This window comes from Lepus europaeus, chromosome 19 (genome assembly GCF_033115175.1).
Source record: "Lepus europaeus isolate LE1 chromosome 19, mLepTim1.pri, whole genome shotgun sequence".
NCBI lineage: Eukaryota > Metazoa > Chordata > Mammalia > Lagomorpha > Leporidae > Lepus > Lepus europaeus.
The window spans coordinates 7,319,507-7,335,611 of NC_084845.1; the positions used below are offsets into that span (position 1 = coordinate 7,319,507).

General features: G+C 39.9%; 1 protein-coding gene across 1 annotated transcript; it reads left to right on the top strand.

Moving 5' to 3' along the window:
- Window positions 1-14,932: 14,932 nt before the first annotated feature.
- LOC133748851 (vomeronasal type-1 receptor 4-like) lies at window positions 14,933-15,835 on the top strand. The gene has a single exon (XM_062177897.1). The coding sequence runs from the start codon at window positions 14,933-14,935 to the stop codon at window positions 15,833-15,835; it is 903 nt and encodes a 300-aa protein (XP_062033881.1).
- Window positions 15,836-16,105: the final 270 nt, after the last annotated feature.

Genomic DNA, 16,105 nt, shown 5'->3' on the forward strand with positions numbered 1-16,105 from the left:
TGTACATGTTTAAGTTATGCTTTTGGTGTAATTAACATATTGTCTATTATTAAAGCTAGTTACTTCTGCTTTTAATGTACCTACTAGAAAATGCAAAATTATATATGGCACTTGCCACATATCTGATCAGCTGTGCTGCTCGTAAGAACTTCCATGTTCATTTATGAAATTCTGACACCCAGGTCTCATTTTTCAGGGACTTGGCTAGAGGTGAGATGTGCATCAAGTGACCTCAGGAGACAGAATACAGGAATTCCTGAAGAATGGGATGCAGGAAATATGGATGTCCCTGTGTAAAGAGCTCAGAAAACAGAGGTGATGAAGATGGGAAATCTAGGAGGCTCATTGTTTAACAGACAATGAAATGTAGGGGTGTCTCCCAGCATGTGCATAAGTCCTTCCATAAAGATCCCCTCTCCTTCTCATGCTCATATCTGTGTTATTAGGATCCAGTCCCTTGTGCTGTCCAGGAGTTGTGTGCTGCAGTTAACTACCCACCAGCAATGGCCTGAGGCTTTCCCAGTGGTTGGAGTGTAGAGACTTTCAGTGTATTTACTTCAGAAAATATTTTTAATCAATATAATTTTTTCCAAACTTAATATTCTCTATCTTGAAGTCTCTAACCCACTTAACTTTTTCCGTTCTGTTCCTCAGGGACATCAACATGTGTTCTGCAGTTTGAATCCTAGCACATATCGTTGTCCCCAAGGCTGATGGATTTCACCTCACATTTCCATTGGATTCCGAGGGTTGGATCCCTGTTTTCAGGAGTTCACAGTTCCATTTTCTTCGTTTTTTTGTGGTTCCAACTCATATCTAACGCCAGAAAGAGGCTCTTCCTATGAAGAAACTCAGTTCATTACAGGAGCTCATAAAATCTGTGCTTTACCCAGCTGTGTCAGGGTGACATTTGGAAATACCCTTCAGAGAAAGAACTGCTAAGATCAATCCCATTCACAATAGCTACAAAACAATCAAATACCTTGGAATAAACTTAACTAAGGATGTTAAAGATCTCTACGATGAGAATTACAAAATCTTAAAGAAAGAAATAGAAGAGGATACCAAAAAAATGGAAAAATCTCCCATGCTCATGGATTGGAGGAATCAATATCATCAAAATGTCCATTCTCCCAAAAGCAATTTATAGATTCAATGCAATACCAATCAAAATACCAAAGACATTCTTTACAGATCTAGAAAAAATGATGCTGAAATTCATATGGAGATGCAAGAGACCTCGAATAGCTAAAGCAATCTTGTACAACAAAAACAAAGCCGGAGGCATCACAATACCAGATTTCAGGACATACTACAGGGCAGTTGTCATCAAAACAGCATGGTACTGGTACAGAAACAGATGGATAGACCAATGGAACAGAATAGAAACACCAGAAATCAATCCAAACATCTACAGCCAACTTATATTTGATCAAGGATAAAAAACCAATTCCTGGAGCAAGGACAGTCTATTCAATAAATGGTGCTGGGAAAACTGGATTTCCACGTGCAGAAGCATGAAGCAAGACCCCTACCTTACACTTTACACAAAAATCCACTCAATATGGATTAAAGACCTAAATCTATGATCCGACACCATCAAATTATTAGAGAACATTGGAGAAACCCTGCAAGATATTGGCACTGGCAAAGACTTCTTGGAAAAGATCTGGGAGGCACAGGCAGTCAAAGCCAAAATTAACTATTGGGATTGCATCAAATTGAGAAGTTTCTGTACTGCAAAAGAAACAGTCAGGAAAGTGAAGAGGCAACCGACAGAATGGGAAAAATATTTGCAAACTATACTACAGACAAAGGGTTGATAACCAGAATCTACAAAGACATCAAGAAACTCCACAACAACAAAACAAACAATCCACTTGAGAAATGGGTCAAGAACCTCAATAGACATTTTTCAAAAGAGGAGATCCAAATGGCCAACAGGCACATGAAAAAATGTTCAAGATCACTAGCCATCAGGGAAATGCAAATCAAAACCACAATGAGGTTTCACCTCACCCCAGTTAGAATGGCTGACACACAGAAATCTACCAACAACAGATGCTGGAGAGGATGTGGGGAAAAAGGGACACTAACCCACTGTTGGTGGGAATGCAAACTGGTTAAGCCACTATGGAAGTCGGTCTGGAGATTCCTAAGAAACCTGAATATAACCCTACCACACAACCCAGCTATTCCACTCCTTGGAATTTACCCAAAGGAAATTAAATTGGCAAACAAAAAAGCTGTCTGCACCTTAATGTTTATTGCAGCTCAATTCACAATAGCTAAGACCTGGAATCAACCTAAATTCCCATCAACAGTAGACTGGATAAAGAAATTATGGCATATGTACTCTATACTATACAGCAGTAAAAAATAGTGAAATATGGTAATTTGCAACAAAATGGAGGAATCTGGAAAACATCATGCTGAGTGAATTAAGCCAGTCCCAAAGAGACAAATATCATATGTTCTCCCTGATCGGTGACAACTAACTGAGCACGTAAAAGAAAACCTGTTGAAGTGAAATGAACACTGTGAGAAATGGTGACTTGATCAGCCCTTGCCCTGACTGTTAATGAACAACTTAATACTTCATCCCTTTTAGTATTTTTTCTTTGATCTACTTAATACTATTGGTTGAACTCTCTAATTAATACACAATTATTCTTAAGTGTTGAAACTTAACTGAAAAGTGATCCCTGTTAAATATAAGAGTGGGAATAAGAGAGGGAAGAGATGTACAATTTGGGACATGCTCAATCAGACTTGCCCCAAATGGTAGCGTTAGAAACATACCAGGGGATTCCAATTCAATCCCATCAAGGTGGCCTATACCAATGCCATCTCACTAGTCCAAGTGATCAATTTCTGTTCACAATTGATCGTAATGATAGTACTAAGCGTCAAAGGGATCACATAAACAAGACTAGTGTCTGCAAATACTAACTGATAGAATAAAAAAGAGAGAAGGATCCAACATGGGAAGCGGGATACACAGCAGACTCATAGAATGGCAGATGTCCTAAACAGCACTCTGGCCTCAGAATCAGCCCTTAAGGCATTTGGATCTGGCTGAAAAGCTCATGAGATTATTTCAGGCATGGAAAGCCAAGACACTCTGGGAAAAAAATGACCTAAATGAAAGATCTCCGCAAGTGAGATCCCAGTGGAAAGAACAGGTCATCAAAGAAGGAGGTACCTTTCTCTGAAGGGAGGAGAGAACTTCCACTTTAACTATTTTCTTGTCCAAATATGATCAGAGTGCTCAAACTCAAAAGGCTTCCATAGCCTTGGCAACTCATGACAAGAGCCTAGGGTGATTACTGATGCCATAAACAAGAGTGTCAATTTATTAAGTCAACAACAGGAGTCACTCTGCACTTACTCCTCATGCAGGATCTCTGTCCTTAATGTGCTGTACATTGTGATTTAATGCTATAACTAGTACTCAAACAGTATTTTTCACTTTGTGTTTCTGTGTGGGTGCAAACTGTTAAAATCTTAATATATACTAGGCTGATCTTCTGTATATAAAGAGAATTGAAAATGAAGCTTGATGTGAATGGAAGGGGAGAGAGAGCAGGGGGTGGGAGGGAAGTTATGGGGGGGGGAGCCATTGTAATCCATAAGGTGTACTTTGGAAATTATATTCATTAAATAAAAGTTAAAAAAAAAGAAATACCCCTTAGAGACCTTCAAATAAAAACTGGTCCATTGCTTAGTTGTGGTCTGTCCTCCACCATTGCCTCTTTCTGCTCCGGAATTTCTCTGGTCCTGAGTAGATGTTGCTGCCTCCTGGACGGCTCTCCACGTTCTACTCTGCCCTAGTCATGGTTTCATTTCCTTGATCAGTCAGTTTGAAATAGTCTTTTCCTTGGATGACCAAATCCAATTCTGGTTTTGTGACCGCCTCTCCTCTCCTTCAGAAGTAGTGTTGAATGTTGAAGTTCAGCACATTCTCAGCAATTTCTCCTGCTCCACGGATTTTCGCAGTTGACCCCCATGCACCAGCACCCAGATCCAGAAGCAGAACAGTGCCGTTGCCCCCAGCCCCTCACACCCCCAGTCTCCACCATGGCCTGTCCTTGTTGGTCTTGTGCTGATGCCCGTTCACCCCATGAGGCGCTCCTCCGTGGCCTGCGTCCTCTCGGAGGTGGTCTGTGTAAGAGCGCCTCTCTCCTGGGTCTGTGTGGGCTGTAAGAGTTGAGGGGTCTCCTGCTCAGGCTCTTGGCCACGCAGAGGTGACATCACAATTCCAGGTCTGCTGGCTGGTGCTCAGGCCACGGAGCCGCTCAGGAGGCACCGCTCTGAGGTCGCGGGGAAGTGACGTCACAGACGGAGCCCGGGTACAGAGGCTTCTGGGCCTGTGCTGAGGTGGCCCAGGAAGTCCTCTCTGTTACCAGGTTTGGTGAGGTCGTCTCTGCAGCTTGGTGGAAACAATAAACATCCTACACAGGTATTTACACTGGAAATCTAATAGTCACAAGAATTCCCTTGGTGAGAGAAACTATCCCCAACATTTCCTCCAGGCTCCTTGCTTTGGGCTGCCTGAGCCCTGCCTGGGCCATTTGGGAAGGGAACCAGCTGCTGAAAGCTCTGCCTCTCTCTCTGTGTCTTCCTCTCTGTAGCTGTAACTTTCAAATACATAAAATCTTTTAAAAGAAATGTAAGAAGACCACAGTTCCACTGGAGTGTAAACATGGGCTGAAACCAACAGTCATATCCCAGTGTGGCCACTTCATTCCCACACAATTTTTTTTTTGCATTTATATTAGCTGCCACACATCAGAGGTTGTCTTACTATAAATTTTGTATTTCTATATGCAAATTAAAATTTTTCATAAGTGGGGTAAATCAATGGAATGATTAAAAGTGGAAATATTACAAACCACAGTGGGAATCTTATCAGTGTACTTTAGTCATTAACATAAACAGAACCCAGAACAACAGCAGGGTGACCTAAATATGAATAAGACATTGAACACCCTTGACCCACCACATAGAACAGTAATTTTCACTGTTACGAAAAATCCTTATTTTTTTTCCCCGGAAGTCAAGGCACTTGGAAGAAGCAACTGTGCAGTGAACTCACAGTGAGTATCCATAGGATTCAAGAGTTTAATTTATTTAGACACGTGTGGTCTGTGTGCAGTCATAATGAGCTACAGACTAGAAGTAAATCATTAAAAATATTTATTTATTTGAAATGCAGAGTTACACAGAGATAGTGAGAGAACAGAGAGAGAGGTCTTCCACCTGCTGGTTCACTCCCCAAATGGGTCCAATTGCTAGAGATGGGTCTTTCTGAAGCTAGGAGACAGGAGCTTTTTCCATGTCTCCCAAGTGGGTGCAGGGACTCAAGCACTTGAGCCATTTTCTTCTGCTTTCCCAGTCACATCGGCAGGGAGCTGGATTGGAAGTGGAGCATTTGGAACAAACAGGCACCCATAGAGGATGCTGACACCACAGGCATCAACTTTATCTGCTACACAACATGCCAGCCCCCAAATAAATAATTGAATAGGAAACAGTACTCATAGCCCTTATCCATATACATTCAACCTTAAGAATAGTATTTCTAGGTAACAGAAAAAGTAAATTAAAATTCCTTCCTATAAAGTCCATTATGTAAATAAGTGTGAAGATCGAATGAGCACTTTATAAGAAAACAATGATACTAGGACAAGTACAGCAGGGGCCGCCAATAGGCAGCAGGTTAACCTCCTGCTTGTAAGCCAGCCTGCCTGTGGAGTGTCAGCTGCCCCTTGGTCAAAGCAGCTTCCTTATGGGGTGCCTAAGAAAGCAGTACCTGGGCCCAAGCAGTTTCACAAATGGGATTCCTGGCTCCTGGCTTCAGTCTGGACCAGCCTCAGTCATTTTGACAATTTGGGGAAAGAACCAGTAGATAGAAGATATTCTCTTTCTTTTTTTTTTCTCTCTCTCTCTCATTCTGCCTTTCAAACAAACAATGTTTAAATATATAATAATAATAAAGTGACTCCCCAAAAAGACATTAGTAAGATTGAGAGGTAAAAACAGAAACTCATAGAAAATAATCACAAATTTAAAGGAAAATAAAGTCAAACTCCAGGTCTTGAATAAGAAAATTAAGAAGCCAATAGTGAGGTCATAATTACCACCAGCTGTTGGAGACGAACTTCTGATGAGTTGTGTTTTCCTGAAGTTTACTTTCTGACACTGCTCCCCTGGGGAAATCGCAGCCCCAAGTGCTGACATTGCGCTGTCTGGGAGGAAACCCCGTACATTCCCCCAGGAGACTCATTGTGCATCTGGGAGGTTGATTTGGGGCTCTCCTGTGGTCATCAAAGGGAAGATGATAAACAAGGCCGTGGATATAGCAGGTGACAAGGTGACCGGTGTCCACCGGGAGGAGACGTCCCGCCAGCCCAGGCCTGATCCGCAGTCAGTGCTGGGCAGCCACAGCCTGTCCAGGACGCACTTAGTAAGGACCCTGCTCCCTGAGCCTGGGGCGGGAGGGCGGTGAGGCCTCTCCCACCTGCCCACTCCCACTATGCCTGCTCACACCAACTCCTTTTTGTTGTCTTCAGATTCATCCTCCACGTTTCTGTGACCTTTACTTACGTGTTCTTGTTCTTGGTGACAATTTTTTCTTTCATCTCACTATTTGTTCTCTCGTGCTTCATTCTTTTCTTTTCCCATTGTCTGAACCTCTCCACATCTCTCATTGCCCTCGCCCATGAGTGTTCTTTGCTTTTGCCCTATGCTCTGCTCTTTTCAGTGCCTACCTGGATGTTTAGGACACTGGAATAAATGTGCCTCTAATTTCATTTTAAAAACTCCTTTCCTACTTTTTGTTATTTTCATTTGTTTTTCTTCCATATTCCATTTCTAGTTATTACTTCTTATTTCAAATTAATGTATACCCATTGTCTTTAAAAAGGGTGCAGTCATATTTAGATCAATATATGTCATCATTTCTGATTAGAGATTTTATTACATATTATGACATTTACCCTTTGTTTTTGATATACTAAACAGTGCAATTTATGTTAGAACTTCAGATGGTTTTATTCTGACTTTGCTCTTGGTAACCTTGAAAATTCATCAAATCTTTAAATAATTTAGCCAATGTCTCTGTAAATGTCTCCTAAAATATATAATCCATCAGTGATAAGACTGTTTGTTTCTTTGTAATGACATTGATATTATTCTGTTTCTTTTTTTTTTAAATTTTTATTTATTTATTTATTTATTTTGGACAGGCAGAGTGGACAGTGAGAGAGAGAGAGACAGAGAGAAAGGTCTTCCTTTGCCGTTGGTTCACTCTCCAATGGCTGCCGCGGCCGGCGCGCTGTGGCCGGCGCACCGCGCTGATCCAATGGCAGGAGCCAGGTGCTTCTCCTGGTCTCCCATGGGGTGCAGGGCCCAAGGACTTGGGCCATCCTCCACTGCAGTCCCTGGCCACAGCAGAGAGCTGGCCTGGAAGAGGGGCAACCGGGACAGAATCCAGTGCCCCGACCGGGACTAGAACCCGGTGTGCCGGCGCCGCAAGGCGGAGGATTAGCCTGTTGAGCCATGGCGCCGGCCATATTCTGTTTCTCAAAATAGACCCCTGAAAAAGCATGATGAATAGAAGTAGAAATAGCAGCTATTTTTATTTATTTGTCTCAAAGCAAAAACATTGTGATATTTAGCCATTATATGATAGTGTTAACACTGTAGATATTTTATCAGAGAATACTAAGGCTTTCTTTTGCCATATAATTTTTAGCCATTTATAGTAATGGAATTTATCACAGTATTTTATGTATCACCTGAAGTGCTAACCCATTCTTCTCCTTTAATCTACAACTGTGGTGAATTTTACATGTAACCATTGTATTGTTCACTTTACCCTTCATATGTGGGTGATCTGGTCAGTTGCTACACCCATTTTGGAGAACACTGAATTCATTTACAATCAATTTGTGTAGGTTATTTTCCATTTGACACTTGGAGTAGGAAGTCTCATTATTATGCTTTTCAACCTTGTTTATTAATTACTTCAGCCTTATTTATTAATCATAATGTATTAACAGAATGCTCTTTTTCTCTCTTCAGGAAGTGTTTATTGATTTTTTTTTTTGTACCTAACCATGGAAGCATTTGTTGGAAATCTTTGTGAAAATGGTTTTTCTTAAGTCTGGCATGATTGGTGTCTTCCCTTTAGGAAGTGGTACCCTCCTTCTAGAAGTTCATTAATTTTGTTATTCTTCAGAAATAACCTGAATTTTGAGTTTATGTTTCCATAATGCGTTTCACAATACATATGGATTTTTTTCACTTGTTCTTACTAAGATATGTTTATCTTTTGAACATAGTGAGAAATGAGTGTTAACGTAAAATAGCCTTTCCTTGTTGTAACTGATTATAATTGTGTTAAGATACATGTTCTGTTACATTCGATTCTTGCACTTTGTTCTCACTGGGTTCAGTGTAGCACTGTGGCTGCATTGATCACATGGTGACGTTACAGCTGAGAATGGAGGTCGGGCATTTGTCAGTGACTCCTGTGTTGGGCAAGGCAGTGGGTGCAGAGAATGAACTGATGTGCTCAACTTCCTCATTGTCTGACTCACGGTTTCTGGTGGTTCTGGAGTCTCTGAAAGACTTTGGTTCCACCTCTTACTACAATGGTGGCTTCTCCTCGGTCTTCTTATCCTTTCATGTCTTCACACTAAATGTTGCTGTTGTTTTGTGTTCACAAACCTAACAGCTTTTGTTCTTTTTTTTTTTTTGACAGGCAGAGTGGATAGTGAGAGAGAGAGACAGAGAGAAAGGTCTTCCTTTTTGCCGTTGGTTCACCCTCCAATGGCCGCTGCGGCCAGCACATTGTGCTGATCCGAAGCCAGGAGCCAGGTGCTTCTCCTGGTCTCCCATGCGGGTGCAGTGCCCAAGGACCTGGGCCATCCTCCACTGCCTTCCCAGGCCATAGCAGAGAGCTGGCCTGGAAGAGGGGCAACTGGGATAGAATCTGGCGCCCCGACTGGGACTAGAACCCGGTGTGCTGGCGCTGCAAGGCAGAGGATTAGCCTAACAACTTTGGTTCTTACTGAAGTAGAAGTCATCATATCCAGCTTATCTGTCCCCTAATTGTTAATTTTTCCAATATTATTTTGCATGCACCTGCTTTCTGTTGCTTAGTTTGTAGCTTGTCATCTTTCTTTATTTTGAATCCTGGCCATTCTTCTTTATTGGACATGTGTCTTGCAGAAATGTTGTAATCCTCTTGAATTTAGTTCCTCTCATATAAATGTGGACAGTCGCTAGGTCTGCAGATTAACACTGGCTCCATATATCAGGTCCCATTCACTGACTTGTGGACTGATGTACTTCTGTATTTACATTGTGAAAGTATCAGACAGCACATGCTTGGAAAGTGGTATTTATTTAAAGATTTTAAATACAGATAGTTGGAGAGACAGAGAGAGGTCTTCTATTTGCAGTTCACTCCCCAAATAGTTGGAATTGGGCCAATATAAAGTGAGGACCCAGGAGCTTTTTCTGGATCTCCTGTATGTGAGACCAGGCAGTTGCACTATATTCAACTGCTTCTCAGACCATAAGCAGAGAACTTAATCAGAAAAGGAGCAGCTGGGACACAAACCAGGGTCCAAATGGGATGCTGATGCCAGGAGGAGGTCTAGCCTACTACGCCATAGTAAGTGCTGGCCCTTTGATTCACATTCGAAATGAGTGCTATAGGCAGGCTAAGTAGCATAGTATTCACCTTACATCAGAACCTTTGGGTGCCTGGTGACAGGATGTAAGCTATATGATTTTAGCATATTTTAGTTATACAACACATTATTAGTTATATAATACATTATTAATAATCATCTCATATTAAATTACATATCCAGAATTTATCTTCTTACAACAAAGCTTGTACCCTTTCACTAACAGCTCTCCATCTCTCTCCCCTCACAGTCACCACGTCTTCTACTTCTCTATGTTTGGTATTTATATTTCACATACAAGTGTATTCTTTGAGTCCTGCTCTAAGATTGGTTGGCCATATACATGTGGATTTACTTCTGGAATCTTTATTCCATCTATCAATGAGTGTATTGATTGATTGCTGTCAGAACATCTGACAATCCAGCTTGGTTTCTTTTACTGAATACAGGTTTTCTTTTTAGTGCCTCTTGTCTTGCACATGAATTCAGGACAGCTTTTTCAGTTTCTGTGTTTTGGGTAGGGATGCCCTGAACTCACAGGTCACTGTAAATATTATGCTATTTTAATGCTATTAGAATGATTCATTTTTCTGTCTAATTGCTAAGGCTAGGAGTGGCAATGGTGCACAGCTTGAGCCAGATCTTACAGGGGAAGCTGTCATCTTTTCATCATTGAGTGTTTTAACTGTGAACTTGTAATATGTGGCATTAATTATATTCAGTTCCATTCATCTAGTTAGTTTTTGAGGCCTTTTTTTGTCATGAGTGGATATTCAGTGCTTCAAGTGCTTTTTCTATACCTATGATGTATTGTATTAATTTTTCATTCACTCATGTAGTGCATTTCATTTGCTTGTGTGTGTAGAACTGTCCTTACATCCCAGAGATGTCCTGATTACGTATGGTGAAATCCATTTATTCTGCATTTAAGTGTCAACATATTTTGTCAAACTTGTTGATAGCAATGTTCATCAGAAATATTGGCCTGTAATTTCCTTTTCTCATGGTGTCCTTCTCTGCCCTTTGTATTTTAAAAGTCAGGGAATATAGTCCTTCTAACCTGAGTTAGGAAGTATTCCCTGTCTTCATGTTTTGGAGATATTGAGAATTATATTTATTAACTTGTCTTTTAATGTTTTGTAGAATTCAATAGTAAAGCCATCTGTTTCTGGGATTTTCTTTATGGGAGATATTATATTTTTATAGATTTATTTTATTTTTTGAATTTACATACATTTCATAAATAAAACTTTAGTAATATAGTAATTCTTTCTACCCTACCCACCATCCCACCCATTTTCCTCGTTCCTCTCTAGTTCCCAGTTTATTATTATGATCTATTTTAATTGAACATTATATACAGAAGATTAACTATTCTGGGTAATGGGTTCAACACTTTGCATAATGGAGAAAAAGAAAAAGGAATTAAGGAAAAAAAGTTAAAAAATAACCCAAACAAAAACAAAAAAACCTAAACAACAAAAAACATAAAAAAACAAGAACAAAAGCTGTTCCTCAAAAGTCCAGACAAGGGCTCTTCAAAGTTGCTGCATCTGGATGGTAATTTTCATTTTTTTTTCAAAACTTAATTGTCTTTAAACTGGAACACAAGAATGGTACAGCTTTTGTGACCACATAGATATAACTATAATTTGTGTGACATAAGAATATCTTCTACTTAATTCACTAAAATGATGTAATTCTTTGAGAACAAGTTTTATAATAATTCTTTAATACAACTCTTTGAGGACAGAGGTCCTGCATGGGAAGTTAATGCACAGTGACTCCTGTTGTTTATTTAAAAATCAACATTATTTATAATGTCAGTGATCACCCAAGGCTCTTGACATGAGCTGCCTAGGCTAAGGAAGCCTTTTGGATCCACAAACTCCTTCATATTTTGAGAAGGCCATAGGCAAATGGGACACTCTCTTATCCCTTCAGAGCAAAATGCATCCTTCTTTGGTGGCAGCTTTTTTCTGCTGGGGCCTCACCCACAGAGATCCTTCATGTAGATCAGTTTTTGCCACAGTGTCTTAGCTTTTCATGTCTGAAATGCTCCCCTGGGCTTTTCAGCTAGACCAGAATACCTTAAGGGTTGATTCTGAGGTCAGAGTGCTACTTAAGGCAATTGTCATTCTATGAGTCTGCTATATGGACTGCTCCCCATGTTGGAGCATGTACTCCTTTTTAATTCTGCCTATTATTATTACCAAACACTTTTCCTACTTATATGATCACTTTAACACTTAATCCTATGCATATGCTCACTATAACACTTAGAATGTATTTTTAGCACTGGTCTTAAGGGGATTTAAGGTCTCATGGCAAGTTTTTAAGCTGTACCCTTAGAAGTAGGTCCATGGGAATGTATGCAGCACTATACAGCTTTACAGTTACAAACTTCATACTTTTCACAATTACAACTTTAGGGTCACAATGATTCTTCCCTCTGTGCCCACCCTTTCACCCACACTCCCGAAACCTCTTCCACTTCCCTCTCTTATCCTCTTATTTCCAACTAAGATCTATATTCAATTAACTTTATACATATATGGTTAACTCTATGTTAAGAGTTCACCAATTAGTATGAAGAAAAAAAGGGTAAGTAAAATAAGATAAAATGAATGAAAAGGAGAAAAACGAAAATACCAAAAACAAAACTGTTCCTCAACAGTGAAGGTATGGGCTGCTCAAGTCATTGCTTTTTAAGGTGTCCATTTCACTTCTACAGGTTGCCTTTTAGGTGCCCTATTAGTTATCACAGGTCAGGGAGAACTTACACTTTTTATCCCTTTGGGACTGGCTCATTTCACTAAATATGATGTTTTCCAGCTTCATCCCTGTTGTCGCAAATGACTGGATTTCAATATTTTAACTGCTGTGTAGTTTTCCATGGTGTACATATCTCATAATTTCTTTATCTAGTCTGTAGTTTACAGGCAACTAAGTTGATTCCATGTCTTTGCTATTGTGAATTGAGCTGCAATAAACATGGGGGTACTGATAGCTCTTTCATATGCTGATTTCATTGCCCTTGGGTAAATTAACAGGAGTGGGATGGCTGGGTCATATGGTACACCTATATTCATGTTTCTGAGGTATATATACTGTCTTCCATAGTGGCTTTACCTAACTTACATACCACCAACAGAAGTTAATTAAGGGTACCTTTCCCCGTGTGATAGACTGCCAATCTTCTTATGCATTTTCTTCTGTTCAGATTTAATATTTTTTATTTAAAAGGTTTTAATAAATTTTTAGTATTTTCAACATAGTTCATAGATACAATTCTAAGAATATAAAGAAATTCCCTTCCAGATTTAATATTTCTTCGTGATTCAATGTTGGTAGTTTGCATGTTTCTAGGAATTTATTCATTACTTCTACTCATATTCCTTTGTGATTCAGCCTAGGTAGTTGTATGTTTTAGGAACTGATTCATTACTTCTAGCTCATGGTCTTCTCTTGTATATCCTTGTCTGTAGTACATTTTCATAATGCTTTGTATTTCTGTGGTATCAGTTTCCATGTCTCATCTTTTATTTCTGATAAAAGCTACTTTTTTATTTTTTAAGCTACTTTTTAATTATTTGAGTAGGTTGGCTATGATTATCCTCTGCTGCATTTATAATTTTTGGATGATTTTTTTTTTTTTTTTTTTTTTTAACTTTTATTTAATGAATATAAATTTCCAAAGTACAGCTTATGGGTTACAATGGCTTCCCCCCTCCCGTAAATTCCCTCCCGCCCGCAACCCTCCCCTCTCCCGCTCCCTCTCCCCTTCCATTCATGTAAGGATTCATTTTCAATTCTCTTTGTATACAGAAGATTTTGGATGATTTTTTAATTTTAGTTCTACTTTCATCTCTGTGTCACTCTCTTTTTTCTTGCTTGCTATGTGTGCCTGTCCTTATCTGCATTCAGATATTTGTATATACAGAAAAAAATGAAATAAAAAAGCTCTAAGTATAGCATGTGCACCAACATGTATGTTTTCTCTTGATGGACCATGATGGTTTTACTTTTGAAAAATGATTTATATTTATTTATTTGAAAGTCGGAGTTACACAGAGAGAGAAGGAGAGGTAAAGGCAGAGAGAGAGAGAGAGAGGTCTTCCATCTGCTGCTTCACTCCCCAAAGGCCTCAATGGCCAGAGCTGAGCTGATAAAGCCAGGAGCCAGGAGCTTCTTCTGGGTCTCCCATGTGAGTGCAGGGGCCATCTTCTACTGCTCTCCCAGGCCACAGCAGAGAGCTGGATCAGAAGTGGAGCAGCTGGGACTCAAAGTGGCACCCATATGGGAAGCCAGCACTTGAGAGAGAGAGAGAGAGAGAGAGAGAGAGAGAGAGAGAGAGAGAGAGATCTTCCATCTGCTGGTTCATTCCACAAATGGCCACAATAGTCAGGGCTGGGGCAGTGCAAAGCCAGGTGCCAGGAGCTTCTGAGTCTCCCTTATAGGTGCAGGGGCCCAAGAACTTGGACCTCTTCTGCTGCTTTTCAGGTGCATTAGCAGGGAGCTAGATTGGAAGTAGAGCACCTGGGACATGAACTAACACCCACATGGGATTCAGGAAGCACAGACAGCAGCTTTACCTGCTACATCCCTTTGCCAACCCCGATTCTATTTTTTGATTGGCATGACATGTGATTATTGAAATTTTAAAGTTGTATAAATAACATGCTAAAAATGTTTCTTATTTGAAATAATTGTGTCTGCAGTGTAAATTCAAAAAAAACAATTCATACACACACACTGCATTTCAAGCATTAGATGTGGATTATTTTTCAGAAAGGTGAATATACACATATTTTTAGAGCTAATAGCACTCTAGGACTCTGAGGAAAATATCACATGCAAATTTTTCATTCACAGAGGCCAACAGGTCCTTGTGGCAATATAAGAGAGTGAAGGATGTGAATACTTGAATTTTACCTTCTTCATATCACCTACCTCTACAATCCAAACTTAAAGGATGCCTGGAATCCAGTCCCTGGAAGTCCCACCCTTGTATCTGAAACATAGAAGATTTGAACATTTTAGCACCCATCTCCCAAACTGAGCTGCTAGGCATCATATCCTTCAACAGGGCACCATTTTTTAATAATTTCACAGTGCAATCTATTTTTCCAAAGAGACCAAACTTACCTAATTAAAACTTTGAAAACATCATCGAGATAATGTTTCCAAGTGACATAATTTATAGCTTTTTTCTCATAGCTCAGATGTCCACCAGTGTCACGGCCAACTCACTGCTCTTCATGATCTATATTTACACCTTCCTCATGCAGCCTCAACTGAAGAAGCCCATAGACTGGATTTTCATGCACCTGACAATGGCCAATATTTTAAACATTATTTTCCATTCAATGCCAGAAATCATGTCATCATTTGGAGTCAAACGTTTCTTGGACAATATTGGTTGTCAAATTTTTTTGTACATATACAGAGTTACCCGGGGTCTTTCCATCTGTACCACCTCTCTCCTGAGTGTATTTCAGGCCATCACTATCAGTCCCAGTCATTCTAAATGGGCACGGCTGAAGTCTAAACTGTCCACCTGGATTTTCCCCTCTTTCCTTTTCTTCTGGGTCATCAACATGCTGATCTACATCCAGGTCATTAGAGTCATGGGAGCCAAATTGAATTTCACTATGGTTGGTCAGGGATATGTCAATGCATACTGTCAAAGCAAGAAGATGAACATGCGCTATCCGGGACCATTTGTAAGTTCCATGGTGGTTCGTGATCTACTATTTGTGGCACTGATGATCATGTCCAGCCTCTACATGGTGGGGCTCCTCTACAGACACCACAGGAGAGCCCGGCACATCCACAGCTCCAGCCTATCCAGGCAGATGTCTCCAGAAAACAGAGCCACCCAGACTATCCTTTTGCTGGTATTTTGCTTTGTGTTCTTCTATTTTTTACATAACCTTTTGACCCTTTTTGTGCTTTATAGAACTGAGAAAAATATAAGGTTGGAGAGCATTAGTGGATTTTTATCAACATGCTACCCGACACTCTGTCCCTTTTTTCTGATGAAAAATAACAAAATGATTCCCAAATTACTCTCCTTCCTTCCAAATATGAGAATGACCTTTCCTCAGAGAACTTTAAGTGGCTGATCTGACATCTTCAACAGAGAGGTCTCTACAAAGATCTTACGAGGAAAAGAATCATGTGACCATGGGGCACTGGAAACGGGGCTAGTTTGAGTTGAACTATGCAGTACTTTTTATATACATTCAAATTTTTAAATGTTTTTTGATAAAAATGACCAAGTTAATTTTCACATTGATTACATATTTGTTATTGTATTTTAGGTTAAAATAAAGTGTTATATATTATTAAAGCTAACTGTATCTGCCTAGTTTTGTGTTTTTTAATTCAGCTAT